This window comes from Desmodus rotundus, chromosome 13, assembly GCF_022682495.2.
Source record: "Desmodus rotundus isolate HL8 chromosome 13, HLdesRot8A.1, whole genome shotgun sequence".
NCBI classification, from domain to species: Eukaryota; Metazoa; Chordata; class Mammalia; order Chiroptera; family Phyllostomidae; genus Desmodus; species Desmodus rotundus.
This window is the reverse complement of record NC_071399.1, coordinates 25603631-25621068: the sequence shown is the minus strand read 5'-3', so window position 1 is coordinate 25621068 and position 17438 is coordinate 25603631. Positions and strand designations below refer to the sequence as shown.

General features: G+C 47.5%; 1 protein-coding gene across 5 annotated transcripts in view; it reads right to left on the bottom strand.

Moving 5' to 3' along the window:
* Positions 1 to 13858, bottom strand: part of IKBKB (inhibitor of nuclear factor kappa B kinase subunit beta) — a 49650-nt gene extending 35792 nt beyond the window's left edge. The window contains exons 1-4 of one of the 5 annotated variants that reach the window (XM_053916372.2): positions 13460 to 13858; positions 12660 to 12782; positions 1980 to 2074; positions 612 to 729 (exon numbers count right to left, since the gene is read on the bottom strand). In XM_053916372.2, the coding sequence (XP_053772347.1) occupies positions 612 to 729; positions 1980 to 2074; positions 12660 to 12764 (318 nt within the window). In that variant the 5' untranslated portion in view covers positions 12765 to 12782; positions 13460 to 13858. Of the gene's footprint in view, positions 1 to 611; positions 730 to 1979; positions 2075 to 12659; positions 12783 to 13221; positions 13377 to 13459 lie in introns of those variants that run through there. The other 4 variants (XM_024578984.4, XM_024578982.4, XM_024578985.4 and 1 more) reach the window with 4 other exon arrangements.
* Positions 13859 to 17438: the final 3580 nt, after the last annotated feature.

Genomic DNA, 17438 nt, shown 5'->3' with positions numbered 1-17438 from the left:
TAGATAACGTCAGGGAGGTGGGCCCACACCGCTGTCTCGGAGGTGAGGGAGGGCTGCCATCACTCACCCTGGAGCGTACACGCTAGTAAAGAGAAGTTCATGTGCTGAGAAGGAAGAAAGCAGAGCCCAGAAGGTGAGTCAGTGGTGGCTCTGGAACGCTAGCTGGGTTCCCTGGTTACTAAGCCAGCCCCCTTCCTGCTGTACACTGTGACCCTGCAGGCGCCACATCTGTGGGAGAGAGTCCCTCCTAATAAGGACAGCAGTGACACTGACATGAAAGACTGCAGCGGCCCTGACGTGCACACGAGGACAAGTTTGTTTTGGAATATATCCAGTCTTTCCCTGTACTCAAGACCTGGGGGTTGTTTCCTTGTCCTTTTATAATCACTGTGCAGAACATACAGCAAGCCCTTCCCTGACTTTCTCGTAAGAGCTTCTGATTCAGTCTCTTGATTCACACCCCACACTGGGCAAGGACGGGGGATTGAGGGAGGAAAAGCAATTGCTGAAGTCACCATGGCTCCCTGGGCTTCCTGGTGATGAAAGCGGTGAAAGGCCTCTCCACTGCCCCCTCCCAGACAGGCTGCGCCCCACCGCCCTGGGAGCCTCACCTTTCGGAGATCTCCTCCTTGGCAGTACTCCATGGCCAGCAGGGGCAAGTCGTTGGGAGCCAAGTTCTGCATCCCCTCGGGGACATCCCGGGCAGCCACCACATTGGGGTGGTTGAGCCTAGAAGGGGGAGAATTCAATGAAGGAGGAACCCAAGCTTTTGGCTCATACCCATTCCTTACTCTGTCCACATCTCAGCGAAGCTGGCCTTACAACAAAGGCCCGTAATAGCCAAGGGCCCTCGGCAGTCAGTAGGAAGACAGAGGTCAGAAACCAGCACTCCCCGCAGCGCCAGGCCAGCTAGCACCCACCCGGCTCTCCTTTCAGCACTGTGAACTCAAAGATGCTGCGAGGGCATCAAGTAAAACTTAATTTTATTTTGAGTGCCCCATATCAAGTCCTCACTGGACTTGGAAACTGCTTCTAAAGCTGGGAAAGCAGAGGGACTTCCAATCTCATGCCATTTGAGTGGCGGTGGTGTTTGTGTGTGTGTGTGTGTGCACGTGTGCGTGTGTGCATGTGTGCGTGGGTGCACGTGTGTGTGTGCACACAAACAAGGTGACAGACACCTCCTCCCCTTTTTAAGAGGTTCGTGGAGGGAGTGACTGCTTGAGGTCTTCCAAGCTGACAAGGAAAGCTGTGGGGAGGACAGCACCCATCTAGGGTGCTACCTCCATCTAGGGGCCTACAGGCTCTGTCTCCACATGGAGGAATAAATATCAGCAATAGGTTCACCGCAATGCATAGTCACATGCCACCTTGGAATTGGAAATACAGGGGGAAAAGGATTTCTGTTAACCAAGGAAAATTCACTGGGATGGCTGTTTAATTCCTTAGTACAGCCCTGACTGGTGGGGCTCAGTGGGTTGAATGTTGTCCCACAAACCAAAGGGTCCCTGGCTCGATTCCCAGTCAGGGCATATGCCTGGGTTGCAGGCCAGGGAGCTGGTTGGAGGCATGAAGAGAGGCAACCAGTCAACATTTCTCTCACACATCAATGTTTCTTTCCCCTTCTGTCTCCTACCCTTCCCCTCTCTCTAAAAATAAATGAAATAAAATCTTTAAAAATAAAGTTCCTTAATACAACAAAAGAAAGTGACCAAAGCCCTTGACGAGGCCTGGTATTGGACACCAACCACCGCTGCTCAGAAGTCACATCCTGGACAGTCTGTCTGGTACCCTGACTGAGGGCTAAGACACGCAGAAGGAGGGACTGAGATGAGCAGCAGGAGGGAGCAGGTGGGACTCCCTCCAGATTTCATTTCAATGTCCCATGGCCCCTCAGCTCCAGCAGCGCCCTTGTGTCCCCAAACCTCCACCAGGGGTGGCCCTGTCAAAGTGGCTCAGTGTCCGGTGCACCGAGCCCTCACCTTCTCATGATCTGGATCTCCAGACACCACCGCTCTCGATTCCGGGGGCTGAGCTCCTGCCGGCATTGCTTGATAGCAATCTGCTCACCTGTTTCCTGCAGTGAGAGCACACAGGGGAAGCATCGGCACAGCCAGCGACCAAACACAGAAACCTGTCGGTCAAATCTGAAACCGTCTCCTTGGGGCCCAAAGCATGGGTCACGGCTCGTGAGGCCTGCATATGCACCCACTGACAGACATCCCAAGTCACCTGCCAGCCCATCAGGCTAGTCTTACCCTCCCTACCTCTCACCCTGCCTTTCTCTCTCCTTATTTCCATCCACCCAGGGTCTAGATCAAGGCCTTGCCCCGTTTCCACCTCAAGCTCGAAATCTCTGCTGACCGTCCCTACTCAAGAGCGTTCTGATTCCTCCAAACCCCAACTGCTGCCATACCAGGCTGAACCACATGACATCGCGATCTTGACCATTCTGACCTACAAAACTGGCACTTCCACGTGGTTCACCCTAAAGTTAATGCCACATTCTCTTCATGTTTCACGTTTCTCTCCCTTCTCATGTTTCTCTCTCTGGAGGGAGTTTTTTCTCTCCAGAGAGAATGTAAGCCTAGTGTAGTAGGTGGAAGACAGGCCGACTCAAATTCCAGCTCAGCCATGTACCACCTCTGTGACCTTGGGCAGACCAGTTATCTGACTCAGTTTCCTCACCTCTAAAGTGGGAATATGGATGCCTAACTTTCAGGGCCGTCCTGAAGCTGACCCCTAGTAGTGTCCAGCCCTGAGCAGGTGCCCAGTAACACTCCTGGCATTTAGAGTCCTCCAAAGCCTGGCTCCAACCTGCCTTCCCAGTCTTTGTGCCATGATTCCACCCCAGTTCACCCACTGCAGCTGAGTCACACCACCGTCCAGTTCCTGTGCTTTTCTAGTCTATGCTCTCATAGGCACACAGGCACCAAAGTCTTCCTGCTGCACGGGGCTCTTGCTCTCCTCCCTCAACAGCTAATTCCTCAACTGTACATACCTACCAAAAGATTTATTTTCCATAGGGTCATGGGGTTATCTTCTCTTTTCTTCATTAAATTATAAGCTTGTCTATCTTCATGCACCTTAACCTCCATTCAAGTAACTAGCATAATGCCCTCATTGAGGGATTTTTTGTGAATGGAGGAGAAGGCAATCAATAAGACTTGTGTGAATAATTAACTGACTACCTGAGTCCTGAGGATTAACTCTTCCCTTTTCCTTAGTGCTCTAGACAGCGCCAAGGAGCCAGGGAGGACAGACTAAAAGTGGAGGGCCCTGAGGCTTCAGCACTGGCAGCAGCAGGGACAGCGGCTCTGGCCTTGGCCACTTCAGCCACCACAAGGAGGGGGTCACCACTATGCTGCTTCTACCTGCATGGGGACCTCCAGGATTGGTGAGGGACAGCAGCTGCCCCTGGCTGTGGCTTTGGTGGCCACCAGCCTGGGAACTGGTCCTTTCATCAGTGCGCAAGCTATACTAATACCCTGTGTGTTCCGTCACCTGCAGCAAGAACCTCCCCAACAGCCCCGTGCTCAACATCACCGAGGAAAGGCCACAGCCTGCAGGATGGCACAGTACCCATCAGTAAGAAAGATTTCAGAACCAAACCAAAACCACAGTGTTGCCCACTTGAAGCATATCCTAGAGGTCCTATCACACCATTTTCTCATTTTATGAAAATGCATACCCAGATAAGGTCAAGTTAAAGGAGTTCATCATCACCAAGCCCTTATTCTATGAAATGTTAAAGGGACTTATCTAAGAAAAAGAAGATCAAAAATATGACCAGTAAAATGACAGCAAAGTCACAACAACTGAACCTAAAAAACAAAAATAAAAACAAACTAAGCAAACAACTAGAACAGGCAACGTATCACAGAAATGGAGATCACATGGAGGGTTATCAGTGGGAAGGAGGGAAAACTGGGAGGAAAAGGTACAGGGAATAAGAAGCATAAATGGTAGGTACAAAATAGACAGGGGGAGGTTTAGAATAATATAGGAAATGGAGAAGCCAAAGAACTTCTATGTACGACCCATGGACAAGAACTAAAGGTGGGGGAATGCTGGTGGGAAGGGGGGTGCAGGGCAGAAAGGAATAAAGGGGGGGATGGGACAACTGTAATAGCATAATCAATAAAATATATTTAAAAAATAAAATAAAATGCATACTGAAAACAATCATAAGCCTTGCAGGTGTAGCACTGAATGGAACTGAGTGGGACTTAAACACATCGAGGATTGTGGCAAGACCTCCCAGTGTGCATGTGGCTGCCGTGATTCCTGCAGGAACAAGGGCCTGCCCAGGAAGAAAAGGAAGAATGGATGTCTCCAAACACAAGCAGAAGTTGTCTAATAAGAGCACTGAATCACTGCTCAAAAAACCAATCCCCCAAACTGGCAGTCAAAAACTGTAAGCTTCAGACACAAGGCAGAAGCATCTCTAACCCTTACAGCTCCAATGCCAGAAAACGGACACTCACAACACCGCTAAGATACTCCCAGAAGTTGCTTTTATCAAATCCCAACATCGCTGTGGTTAAGCTCTCCATCATTTTCACAGCTCTCCATCAAAGCTCCCCTACCTTTTTTTAGCAGCTCTACTGAGATATAATATATATACTATACAATTCATCTACTTAAAGCATACGATTTAATAGTTTGGGGTACATTCAGAGTGGTTCAACCAAAACCGCAATAGATTTTGGAACATGTCCATCATCCCACAAAGAAACCCCATACCCATCAGCAGTTACTGCCCTTTTTACCTGCGACCCCTCCAGCCCTAGGCAACTACCAATTACTTTCTGTCTCGACAGATTTGCCTGTTCTGGACACTTCATATAAATGGGATCATACACTGTGCGGTCTTTTGTGCTGGCATCTTTCACGGAGCGTGTTTCTAAGGCTCACGCACGCTATCACCGCATGCCTACTTCTGTGACAAGAGTCCTCGGTGCAGCCCGCGGTAGTGGGCATGGATAGCCAGGTTCTGCCATAAATATCGTCCACATACTTTGCTAATAGAGCCCTGGTATTTGCCGAGATTTCCAAACCTCTCTCTGAAGATGTTCAAAAATTGCAAATTGTTTCCACTGAACCAATTAGTACAGTTGTTCACGTAAACTTGGGTAGAAGTCCACCTAGGAAATGTGTCAAAAGAATACCATTTCTTCAATCAATGTACAGAATTAATTACATCTCACAAAACGTTATGCCATCTACATCATGCACTTCCAAATTCCTGTCTGTTATTAAGCTGACAGGAATTTGTTTTCAGGCCCTGGCTGGTGTGGCTCAGTGGACTGAGCACCATCCTGCGAACCAAAAGGTCGCTGGTTTGATTCCAGGTCAAGGCACTTGCCTGGGTTGTGGACCAGGTCCTCAGTTGGGGGCGTGCGAGAGTCAACTGATTGATGTTTCTCTGCCCATCCATGTGTCTCTCCATCTCTTTCTCCCTCCCTTCCCCCTCTCTAAAAATAAAGAAATAAAATCTTTTTTTAAAATTTGGTTTCACGTTTCACTTCCTGTTAGTGTTCAGATTCACAATTTTGCCCAGTTCTCCAGTAACTTCATCGAGAGCCCCTCTCACTTGCCACGTTAGATGCCTGTTTCCAGGCAGATGGGATCTGCACAGAGACTCAGACTGCGGGATGCGGGGTTCTGCCCGTGAGAGAAGGCTGGTGGGCCGAGCTGCGGGCGAGGCAGCACTGCTGACCGTCCACTCAGCACATGGTGGCTTTAAGGGCAGGCTTCTCAGCAACAGTTTACCAGAAGACCCCCATGGTTTGTTACCTCAGAATGACTCTGAGAGTTTAAACCAAGGTATTTTAAAATGTGCACCTATTTTAACTTCGAATTCACAGAAGAATGTGTTCATTTTCTATGGCTGCTATAACAAATTGCCACAAACTCGGTGGCTTAACACAACTTTATTTCCTTAAGGTTCTGGAGGCCAGAAGTCTAGCACAGGTCTCACGGGACTAAAATCCAGATGTCAGCAGGGTTATGCTCCTTTCGGGAGGCTCTAGGGGAGAACGCGTTTCCTTGCCTTTTCCAGCTTCCGGACGGGAGATGCCTGCGTTCCTTGGCTCGGGGCCCCTCCCTCCATCCTCACAGCCAACAATGCCTCGTTGAGTCTTTGTCACATCTCACCACTTACACAGTGACGCTCCTGCCTCCCTCATCCAACCCAGGACAATCTTTCCATCTAAAGTCAACTGATCAGGAACTTTAACTTCATCTACAATCTTAATTCGCCTTTGCCATGTAACTCATATAGTCACAGGTTCAGGAAATGAGGACGTAGGCACCTTTGGTAGGGGCTATTATGCTACCTACCACAAATAGTGTGCTTCCTTCATAAAAATGACTGATCAATCAAACCCAAAAGGCAGATTTATTAAGTGACTTAAAAAATGTTTGAGGTACTCCGTCCTCCTATACACTGGATGATTGTAGATAACTGTAGTCTTCTCTTCAACACGCACATTGGGCTGAGCACACTTGTCACCGGGCCCAACCCAGAATCCACAATAGATTTTTATATTGAAGACTGATATGAAAGATTGAAGATCTGATACTGGCCTCAATGTTCACACTACAGAGTGAATTTAGTAATGTGAACCCAGGAATAGCTGGACACAGAGACCCAATCTGACTTTCCACTGTGGGCAGTTTCCCCTACAGCTGTAGGGGAAACCCTAACTCCCGAGGCCTGGGGCTGCCCCGCGCAGACGTAGGCATACAAACCATTCTTACACAGCTGCCCTCTAGGAAATACTCTAAAACATTCCAGTTTTCCCGTGAGTAATGTTTCATTGAAACATAAACCCAAACACTGACTTCCTGTAGCTTAAAACACCCCTCCTCCAGAGAGCAAAATTTGGTGAAACAGTACAGAAAGACTGTGAATACTGGTTATGGAATCCTAGGGAGTAAGTTCTTTACCAGCAATGAAACTCTTAACAGCAACGGATGACTCTCTTCATTTGGCCCGGTGCCCCCCAGTCTCAGCTCAGCGCCGCGGCATCTAGACTTGGCCTGAACCATTTCACTCTCCAACTTCCCGTAAGTGGACTCCATATGTGGGACAAAATTTAAAATCAGTTTGTATTTTGGGAAGTGGAGAAAGGGGCCGACAGTGTAATCTATGTGGAACATAGTTCATTACGAAGGTCATTAAGAGTCTCTGTGATTCTTCGCTTTTTGTGCATGAAAATAGAAAACTTATGTGTAAATGTGAGTGTATCATGAAGTGCAGGAGGCCGGAGGCGGGGGACACCTCCTCAGACTTCTGAGGGCTATCGACAGTGGCCACACAGTATGAGCGCTCTGGACGGTTAGTTTATACAGAAGCTGGCGCAGCTCCCCAGAGACAGCCCTCTTTCAATGACCGGGGAAACTCACAGGATGCCAAAAACATACACTCAAACGCATGGCACAGAAAGACCAGTCTCCTGTTACCATGGCAATCACCCAACAGGCTACTGTGGCATAAAGGGCAATTAGTAATAACCTCCTCTTTCCTCTTCAGGCCCTGCCCTCCAAAAATGAATGTTTAAGAAAGATGCAAAACTGGGCCCAGAAACATCCTAGGGACAGAACCCAGGCCTCAGAGCCAAAAGGTCCAGGGTCTGGCTGCAGCTTCACCCCTGACTCAAAGCGTTGACCAGTCTACACTGAGAGGGCCCTGACTTCAACCCACTTTGTTCAGTATAAACACCCAATGGACACAGTGGCCTCCAAACTCACCCACGGGGCTCAGGCATGAAGTAGGTCGGGGTATAAGTCCCTCATCCTTCACCCAGTAAATGTGACAATGAGCCCTGGGCCTGGGGCCTTTATCCATGAGACGGAGATGGCTCTGACCCTTCCGGTGATGTCAGTTAAAGTGAGATGGAGTGTCTGATACAACGTGAGCCTTGAGTAAATCACAGGGGTATCATTTCCTTTATCTCGCCCTGTGTCGACGTGGCTCTTCCCTCTGAAATGCCTTCTGTTCTCCCATCAGACTACCTAAAGTCTGCTTCCTTTCAAGATCCTGCTCCAGGGCCATTGCCTCAAGAAGCCTTCACTCTCCTCTGAGCAGCCAAGGAGCAATATGGATAAAGCCCCTAGACCCGCTGGCACGTGACACTCTTGACAGATAGTAGCCATTGTCATTTCTACACAGTTTGGTGCTTACGTATAGACACACTTGATATTTTCCTGAGTATTCATTTTCTCTCCTCGATTAGGGCAGAAGCACATTAAGGACAAGGTCATGTCTTTTCTTTCCCCCTAATGGATCTGTGATGGAGCTTAGGTCAATGCTCAATAAATTCTTAGTGAACTGACTGACTAAAATTGTTAAGACTTCAAAACACACAGATAAGCCGAAGTGAGCTTAGTCTTCTCCAGTGAGGGGCCAAGTAGAAGTCAGTGCTACTCTACAGAGGGATGATCAATAACACCTTTCTGTTTATATGTTTATAACAGCCCAGTGCATACATCACCTCATTCAATCCTCAGGGAAGCATCCTTTGAGACCCAAGACAGTGCTCCCCAGGCACTTCCACATCGAAGTACACAGGGAATATATTTACAAGGCATCCCATAACTTTTCCAGATGCTTCCAGAGATGCTGCCCATGTTTGGCCCAGAGCCAGGGGGACCAATATCTTAGCATCCCCAAAACCCACAGTGGAAGTTGTGGCCCAGAGCCATGATGCTGGTGATAACAGAGGCAGGATTTGAACCCAGCATTGTGTGACTGCGAGTAATATATTTTTTTCCCTTCTTCCCACAAGGTGTTACAGGCTGAGGTCACTCAGGTTCATCTCCTTTTCTTCTTCCTTTGTGTTCAACAAAGATCTTATTGAAATGATCAGCCTATCTGGGCTGCACTGACCTTTGGGCTGAAGATTTAAGGGACTACGTAGCAAGGATTGCCAAGGCCCATGCTTGGTAAGAATAAAAAACCTCAGGGAAACAGGGGTGGGGTCGCGGGTACACTGCCCTTCCTCACTGAGAAATAGCCTTTTAGGGTCCTCTGTTAAAAAAGGAAAACATATATTTTGTCCTCCAAAGGGGGGGTTTTCTCCTTAGTGCTTCAAAACAGTTTAGACTGGTTGTGGAGAACTGACAGTGTCCTAGGGGTGTCCCCCACCGTGGACTCCCTCACCACAGAGAAGCCACAGTGGGGAAAGCGTGAGGCTGAGATTCGAACAGATCTGGATTCAGATTGTCAGACTCCTTCACTTACTAGCTTAGCCTCAGAGTAAGTGACTTAACCTCTGGCTCTCCTTTCAGTTTCCTCAGCTATGAAATGGGATTAAAGACAAATAGCACAGCACTTCTTCCTAGTGTTACTGTGCAGAAGGGAGATAAAGCATGTAAAATACCTCACCCAATGCTGGCTCCTAGTAGGCTCTCAATGAACAGTGGGTCTATTATTAGGCATCACTTATCTGACTGAGGATACCAATGCTTAGGCATTTTTATGCAATTTCTCTTGTGATAAAAAAAAGTCTCTCTTTTGCAGACAAGATAAAGTACTTGGAATATTAGGGAACCATGCATGATTATGTTAAGTATAATCATTATACCTAACTAGAGTTAAGTAAATCGACACCCCTCTAACCCAGCTGCTTTCTTCAAGAGGCTCCGAACAGAGGGGTACCCACCAGACAAGACAATGCTCATGTCCTGACCCTGAACCCTGATGAAAGAGTCTCCCCTAAGCACCTAAAGCTGTTCTATAGGTATCTCCAGATGAGGAAGAACCCAGGAGGATGGTGGAGGGCTTCCTGGGCCTGGCCCAGCTCCCTGGTGCCAGCTCCTCAGACCTGGCTGTTAAATATTTAGGAATACAGTGAGAACTGGTTGTTAAACTCTCAGTGTCTTGAAATAAGACTTGGAGAGCGTAGTTACTCTGTGGAGATTGCAAACCACTACCAATAAGGTAATTTTTTTCTTTTCTTTTTTTTCTTTCTTTTTGGAGAGCTGATTTCCCAGCACACCACTGCTTGGGCCCCTTCCAATCTGTTCCTGCAGTCAGAGTAGACTCCCTTCACCAGCCTCCTGTTGCTCTTTGGATCAAAGCAAAACCTTCTCAGCAGTGTCTGACTCTCACCTTCAACACTTCAGCCTCCCTGGCACCTGGCTCCCTGTCACCCTTCCTTTCAGTCCCACTGGCTTTTCAGTCCCACCAACCTGCCTTGACCGACCCCTTCACAGGGGCTCAGGACAGGCTGCTTCGCTTGGCCTGGAACTCTCTTCCCAGGTTTTCTGCCCCAGATAATTTCTATCAACCCCTCAGGTCTCTGCCACAGCACCACTTCGTTGGGAAAGCCTTCCCCGACCCCTGGAATCAGGTCTCACTGCACTGGGTCCCTCTCCCGTGACACCCTTACCATAGCTGGGAGTTTACATTTATAATTATTGATGAATGGCTCTCTTTTCCAAAAAGGTCTTTATCAAAACCCAAAGGGGTTTTAATCACCATTGTATCCCTAATAGACAATATTTATGGACTGACTAAATGCACGATTTTGTGCACCTACCCAGTATGTGTATTACATAAGGATAGCTGCTGTGGGGCCCCTGAAAGAAACCCAGAGCCAGACAGAGCCCTGGCTGACCAGGAACTCAGAGCCTTGACGAGACAAACTCCTACTACACACAGACAAAAAGGCATTTTTATGAAGCATGCCAGATGAGAGAGCTGAAGGCATTCAATGGGGGAACCAGTTCCCACAGAATTAAGGAGTCCACGAGGGGTTTATGGAGGAGATGGTCTAGAGCCCATCCTGGAAGAATGGGTGGAATTCACAGAAAGCTGACCAGGAGAGAGAGACTTGTCCCAGAGCAGGCTCAGCGCGCAGACCTGCTGGGAGCCAACAACGGGCAGTAACGCTAGAAAGACAGAGGGAGGTCAGACTGAGGAGGGGCTTCAAGTGGCAGGATGAGGAGGAGTTTGGCTTTTGGCTTTTTAAAAATGAAAAACAAGGTAAGGTTTTTCAGCAAGGGAAGGAACTTGAAAGTAGTAATTCTAGAGGAGTAATTACACGCACACACACACACACACACATTCTTAGGCCCACCTATCTGAAGCCGGAACTAAAATTCAATCTGAGAACAGCTTTCCAAACCCAGAGAGCAGACAGAGGGCATTCTGAGCTAGACACGATGGACAAGCGGCACATCTGGACAAAGCTCTCTCGAAGGAAACCAAGATCTCTAGTTCAGCTGCAGCACATGTTTGCCACAGTCGGGACTCTGAAAGCCCTGGCCTGATTAGAAGCAGCCCAGGCCAGGTCCGCGTGGGGCCATTGAATGACCTGGCTCTGCTGTTGCAACGCGAGGCCCCTGGTTATACTCTGACCAGAATTTGGGCCAGTGGTATTACCGAGTCCCCCTTAGCCAGGTGTAGGGTTCGCTGGAACCCTAGTTTGCCAGTCGGGTGTGAGAATGTTACTGTAGTGGAGAGCCGATAGCCTCGAGGACTCTCCCTGCCCGCTGCAGCCAGGCTCTGGGAAGTGGTACACAATTTGCCGTCCCTTCGGTCCAAAATGGTGCTCAGTGGCCCTTGACTAAAAAGCAGTTCCTTCAAGGCCTTCAGTGGGTCTGAATTTTGGATTAGGAAACTAATTTACCTATTTGGTGAGTGAGGGTTCCCTAGGGCAGTGGTCTTCAAATTGGGTATATACACCCAGAGGTTACCGCAGACTAGAATCCAAAAAAATAAAGAAACTAAGCTTTTCTGATACTAACTATACGGCACTCTCCTCAGACCACCTGTCGAAAGGTCACCTGCCACTTCTGGTACTGGAGGTATCCTGAGGGAAAAGGGCATTTCACAGGCAGGGGTGGACAGGGGCCTGTGGGAACAAGTTGCAGGTTACACGTGCTCTACTTAGTTCGAATTATGGGCTGCATTCTATAATTTTTAATAACTCTCACGCAATGGTTAAGTGGTTTAAGAAGATCCCTGCAGAGAATTTCAGTACATGTAGCACCTGCACAAACAGAACGACGGACGAACTAACAAGTCTAGTGTGAGAAACTCATGTCGAATACGTAAGGAATAAAAATAATGAGGCTCTAATGAGATCTAAAAAGAAATCAGTCCAAATAATTCAAAATTATAAAAATTATTTCAAATATGGATTTTCACCCAAGATCCTTAACGATAATTCCCACTTTCACATCCATCTGCGTCTGTTGTGCTGTGAAGTATTGCAAACAATACTGGAAAGACATTTTAAAATATTTCCTTATTCCCATCTCTTAAATTCTTCTACTTGCATGTTTTATAACATGTGATGTATTCGTACACGATATATTTAGTACATGATAGCCTAATGTTAGCATAGGTATGTATTGTAATTTAAAATAGATATATAATTGAGGCTGAAAAGCTCAAAATATTTTTACTATTTATTTAGGTGGCATAGTCAATAAAGCTTGGAGACCACAAACCTAGAGTCAGCTTGGTGGCCCTGAAGCCCCCCTTCTCAGTCCCCCTTTCTCACCCTCTTCCAAGAAGCCCAAGGCAACGGTGAGCCCCATTTACCCAAATGGCACATTGTGGGACACAGGCAGTGGGGGGGGGGGCCTGTCTTCCCCACCCCACCCCCAGCCCGTGGCTCCTCCCAGCTGCACAGAGCCCCTACCTGATTGTGCCACCGGATGACGTTTCCAAATCCCCCTGTCCCAAGTCGTTCTTTCATTTCCCAGGCCCCACATGTCTGAGTTGGCAGGGAAGGTGACCAGCTCATACTGATGCCGTGTTAACTCTGTAAGCAATTTGGGGTGGGGGACAAAAGGTTAAGGTTAAGGAAAAATGGAACTCGAGGAGGTGGAGAAGGTAACAGATATCATAGCCCTTCAGTGTAAGAGAAGAAAAAACTGAGCGGGTTTTCATGTTATATAAGATGAAAGTTTGTTTTGTATTTTGGTTTTTTGGTAACAAACTTTTGCCTTGATCACTTTCCCCTACCCCCACTCAGGCATTGTGCAAGCAAGCAGGGAGGAAGGTCACTCAAAGGTCGATGATGCCCCACACCCCAGCACCTGGAAAAGGGGTCCCCAGCCTGGACTTCAGCAAAGGGCGCCCTGCCCTGCCCTGCCATTCCACCCACGGTGGCAGGGACAGAATCTCTTTGATTTTCCCCACGGTCACGTGAGTCTTCACACAGTCCAAATGAATCACAGCTCTCTCCCAAAGCCACCCACCTGGAAGCAGCCACCTGGAACCGCCCGGGCTAGGGCTGTTCTGGGCCGCCCCATTCCAATTGCACGAGAGAAACGCTTCCACGCCCAGAACCCCCCGGCTTTTAAAGTCCACAAAACTTTCTTCAGGAGCCTCAAGTAAGGCGGGAGGTGCAAGTACGCCTGGGCAAAGGACAGAAGGGGTCGGCAGGTGGCACCGGGGCCCCGGCGCCCGGCGATCCACGCCCGTCCGAGGACTCACCTGTCGGCGGGGACACGGGACGGGGGGTGCGGGGCCTAGGGCGGCAAAACTGGGGGCTCTGGTACCACCCCGAATACATTAAAATGCGGGAATCTTAAACCTGCCAGCCGAGCGCCGCTTCCTCAAACACTTCCTGCTCCGTCGTCACGGATCACGTGGGCCCCGGGCCAGCTCTTAAAGGGGCCGCAGGGAGCGCTGGCCCAGGCCGCAGCTGGTGCTTCTGCGGACAGCGTTCGCGCAACCCGGGCAACACAGGGGGCCCGGCGCTCAGGTGGTACTGGGATGGATGCGTGTGGCATCTAGACGATGTTATTTGAAACTGTACAGGCTGTGCTCTCATAGATAGAGAACAGTCCTAAAACAAGTCCGAATACGCCAGAGTTCTCTTTAGTAAGTTCCACCTGATGCAGGTTTTCAGGATAGGCGTGACGGGGATTTCCTCGCCGCAGCCCTCCTAGGGTGAACTTGACCCTGCTTCCTAGACTTCTAACTAGGTGGAATTTCCCGCGCCCCCGCTAGGAGTGATGTAGGGACTGTCTGCAAGAATTGCCACTGGCCTCCTGTGCTCGCGCTGCGCTCCCCTCGTCTGGAGGTTCTTTGTCAAGAATGATAAACTGCAACTGTACTCCTTAGAAGTGACAGCCTCCACCCCCTTCTTTTAAACAAGGAAAGGAAAGGAAAAAGGAAAAAAATCTAGTAGCATAGCACCCAAGTGCAGCCTCAGGCCCAGTGATGTTGAGAAATTGAGAGAGGCTCTCAACCCTGAGGCTTATCCTCCATCTCCTACCTACTTGACATTAAAATAAGGTCTTTTACAATAGTTTCTCTGTCTGTGGCACATATTAGCAGACAAAGGAGTTGTGTGTGTTGGTATATTTACTAAAGCAAGGAAAATATTAAAGGAAATCAGAATAATAGCTGCATTTATAGAGTGCTTACTAAGTGCCAGGCACTTTCTAAACTGTGTATTTGAATTTCTTCTTTCAATCTTCAAGGCAACCCTACAAACTGAACAATACCGCATTATTATTATCATCTCCATATTACATATGAGAAAACTGAAGCACAAAGAGGAAAAGTCTTTTTTATTTATTTATTTTTACTTATTGATATTTAGAGAGAGAAGAAAGGAAAGAGAGAGAAACATCGACTTGTTTTTCCATTTATTTATGCATTCATTGGTTGATTCTTGTATGTGCCCCTGCCTGGGATCGAACCTGCAGCCTTAGTGTATCAGGACAATGCTGTAACCAACTGAGCTACCCTGCCAGTTTTTTAAAATTTTATAAGAGTTTTGGGTTTTTTTAAAAAAAGATTTTGTTTATTTATTTCTAGATAGGGGAAAGAAGGGAGAAGGGAGGGAGACAAACATCAATGTGTGGTTGCCTCTTGCATGCCCCCTACTGGGGACCAGGCCTGCAACCCAGGCATGTGCCCTGACTGGGAATCAAACCAATGACCCTTTGGCTTGCAGGTCAGCACTCAATCCACTAAGCCACACTGGCCAGGGCAGAGTTGTAGTTGTTGTTGTTGTTTTTTAACCAAACTGGTAACATATGCTGGAGAACAAAATCTAAAATGCTCCAGAAAAGTCTTTATCCCAAAGTCACAGGCCAGTAAGCTGATGATCTGATATCGAAACTCAAGCAGCTGTTTCTTGGGTCCATGCTCTTAACCATGCTCTATTTGGTTAATAGTGGCAGTTAATATTTGGTTAATAATACTAAGAGGTTCAGAAGGAGGCCAACTGGATTTTGAAGCAGCTACTGCTATTGACTGACTACCTCAGAGAATCCAGGGCCGATTACTTAACCAGTACAAGAATCCATTTCTCTTCTTTAAAGTGGAGGCCATATGAGGAGGAATTGCATGAAACTGTCATTTTTGTAACTCAAAAACAGTTGTAATATCATCAACAAAGACCAGCAGTTTCATCTGGTTCAGCCTAAGAGCAGCAGGAAGGTAGGAGGGCACACAAGTCAAAGAAAAGAGGCTCCAGCAGGGTTGTTATGAAGGACAGATGAGGTCATGGTAGAGTCGTGCCTGACACAGAGGACACACCTGCCTGACCAGAGCCCGGAGGCTGACGTTAGCTAACTGTTGGGGACTGTATCAACCCAAACAGATGGGGTGGCAGCATCCAGGGCCACCCTGGGCACCCTGGGCAGCTCAGTATTTCCCAACTTACTCTATGTCTCTGTGAAATAGAACACTCAGCCTCAAGACAGGAAGAGAAAGGAACATGCGTAAATAGTTGGAAAGCAATATGTGTTTGCTTAATAGCTTAACTTTTAAAAATAAAACATTTATTGAGCTCTTATTGTGCTGGGCCCTCTGTAGAGTCAATTTCCTGCATGACATCATAAAAGGTTTCTCTTTAATCCTGTCTCCTCTGAAAATCACTGTCCCTGAGAAATGTAGGGAGACATCCACTGACAACTGATAAGCTGAAGGTTTATTCTGTACCACTATAATTTAAGAGTTCTCATTGTTCAGCTAAAACTAACTTGGTTTTTTTTTTAAAATATATATTTATTTATTTATTTCTAGAGAGAGGGGAAGGGAGGGAGGAAGAGAAGGAGAGAAACATCAATGTGTGGTTGCCTCTTGTACACCCCCAACTGGAGACCTGGCCTGCAACCCAGACATGGGCCCTGACTGGGAATCAAACCTGAAACCCTTTGATTCGCAGGCCAGAACTCAATCCACTTAGCCACACCAGCCAAGGCAAAAATAACTTGATTTTCAACTGAACATAAATCTCTCTGATAAGCCATATATCACTAAATTCTTTTTTAAAACTTAATGATGGCCCAGGAAGGTGCCTCTGGGTTTCATCATGTCCCAAGATATTTATCAGCTTACTTCCTGTTTTCCCTCCAGACAAGACATGTCCACTGTCTACAGCGGTCTCTATCCTGCTCTAGAGATGTGAGCAGACTGTTTACAAAAAATATATTTTCAAATGGAGCAGAGCAATATTTCTTTTTCCTGTTTTGAGGCTGAGTGTGCTATTCAGCAGTGACGATAGGATAATGGAGAAATACTGAGCGCCCAGAGTGCCTCCCACAGCCCTGCGCACTGCTGACCCAGGGGATCAAGCAATGTAACTCTTCACCAGAGACACGTAGAATCTTACTGGGGACATAAGACTCACAGAGAGCCATCAAAGAATGTGAGAAAAGGACGAGGACATTAAAAAACTGGTGCTAATTAGTTCTGCCCTAGAGGCAGTAAGGTATTTGTGATAAGGATAAAGTTTTGAAGCATTCATTTTAAAATGAAATCTTCTTCCCAGGGTAAATCAAAGATATCTATCCACTTACTCAGTCTTTTTGCGTCATTATTTGGAAAAAAAAAACAAAAAAAAACCCCAACCCTGCTCTCTCACCTAACAGCATCCAGGCAAATCAACACTGAGCTACTTTGAGTGAGGAAAGGATTGTTTTCTGAAGAATCTGCAAGATGACTCATAGTAAGAGAAGCCAGCTTAAAAGATAGAAAGGCAATAAAACAGACCACTCAGGACAGGGAGGATTTCTCCAACCCCCACTCCCCCCAGAGTCAGCTCTGATTCGGTGATTTCAGCAACTCGTTCATCATCCTTCCAAGTTTTTTTAAGCCCAGCCCTGCAGAGAGAAGACTTTGCAAGTCAGACTGCTCCTTCAAAAAAACCAAACTTTCTTCTGCCAGAAAAGTTAGTAAGCTCGTTTAGTTGGAAGACACCAAAAAATCCACCTTTCCTCTAGGGAAACTGGTGGGAGATGGGGGTGGACTGGTGGAGGCTGACGATGGGAATAAATTTTGGTCCAGACCCTTCAGGGCTCAGCGTGTCACTCACTGCCTGCAGAAGAAGAAGGGAAGAAAATGTGGCTGGTTTTTCTCTGTGAATGAGACCTGGGCCAATGTTGAAACTTTACAGGAACCAGGAAACTTTAGAGGCACCAGGAAACTTTAGAGGACCAGCCAGGTCATCATG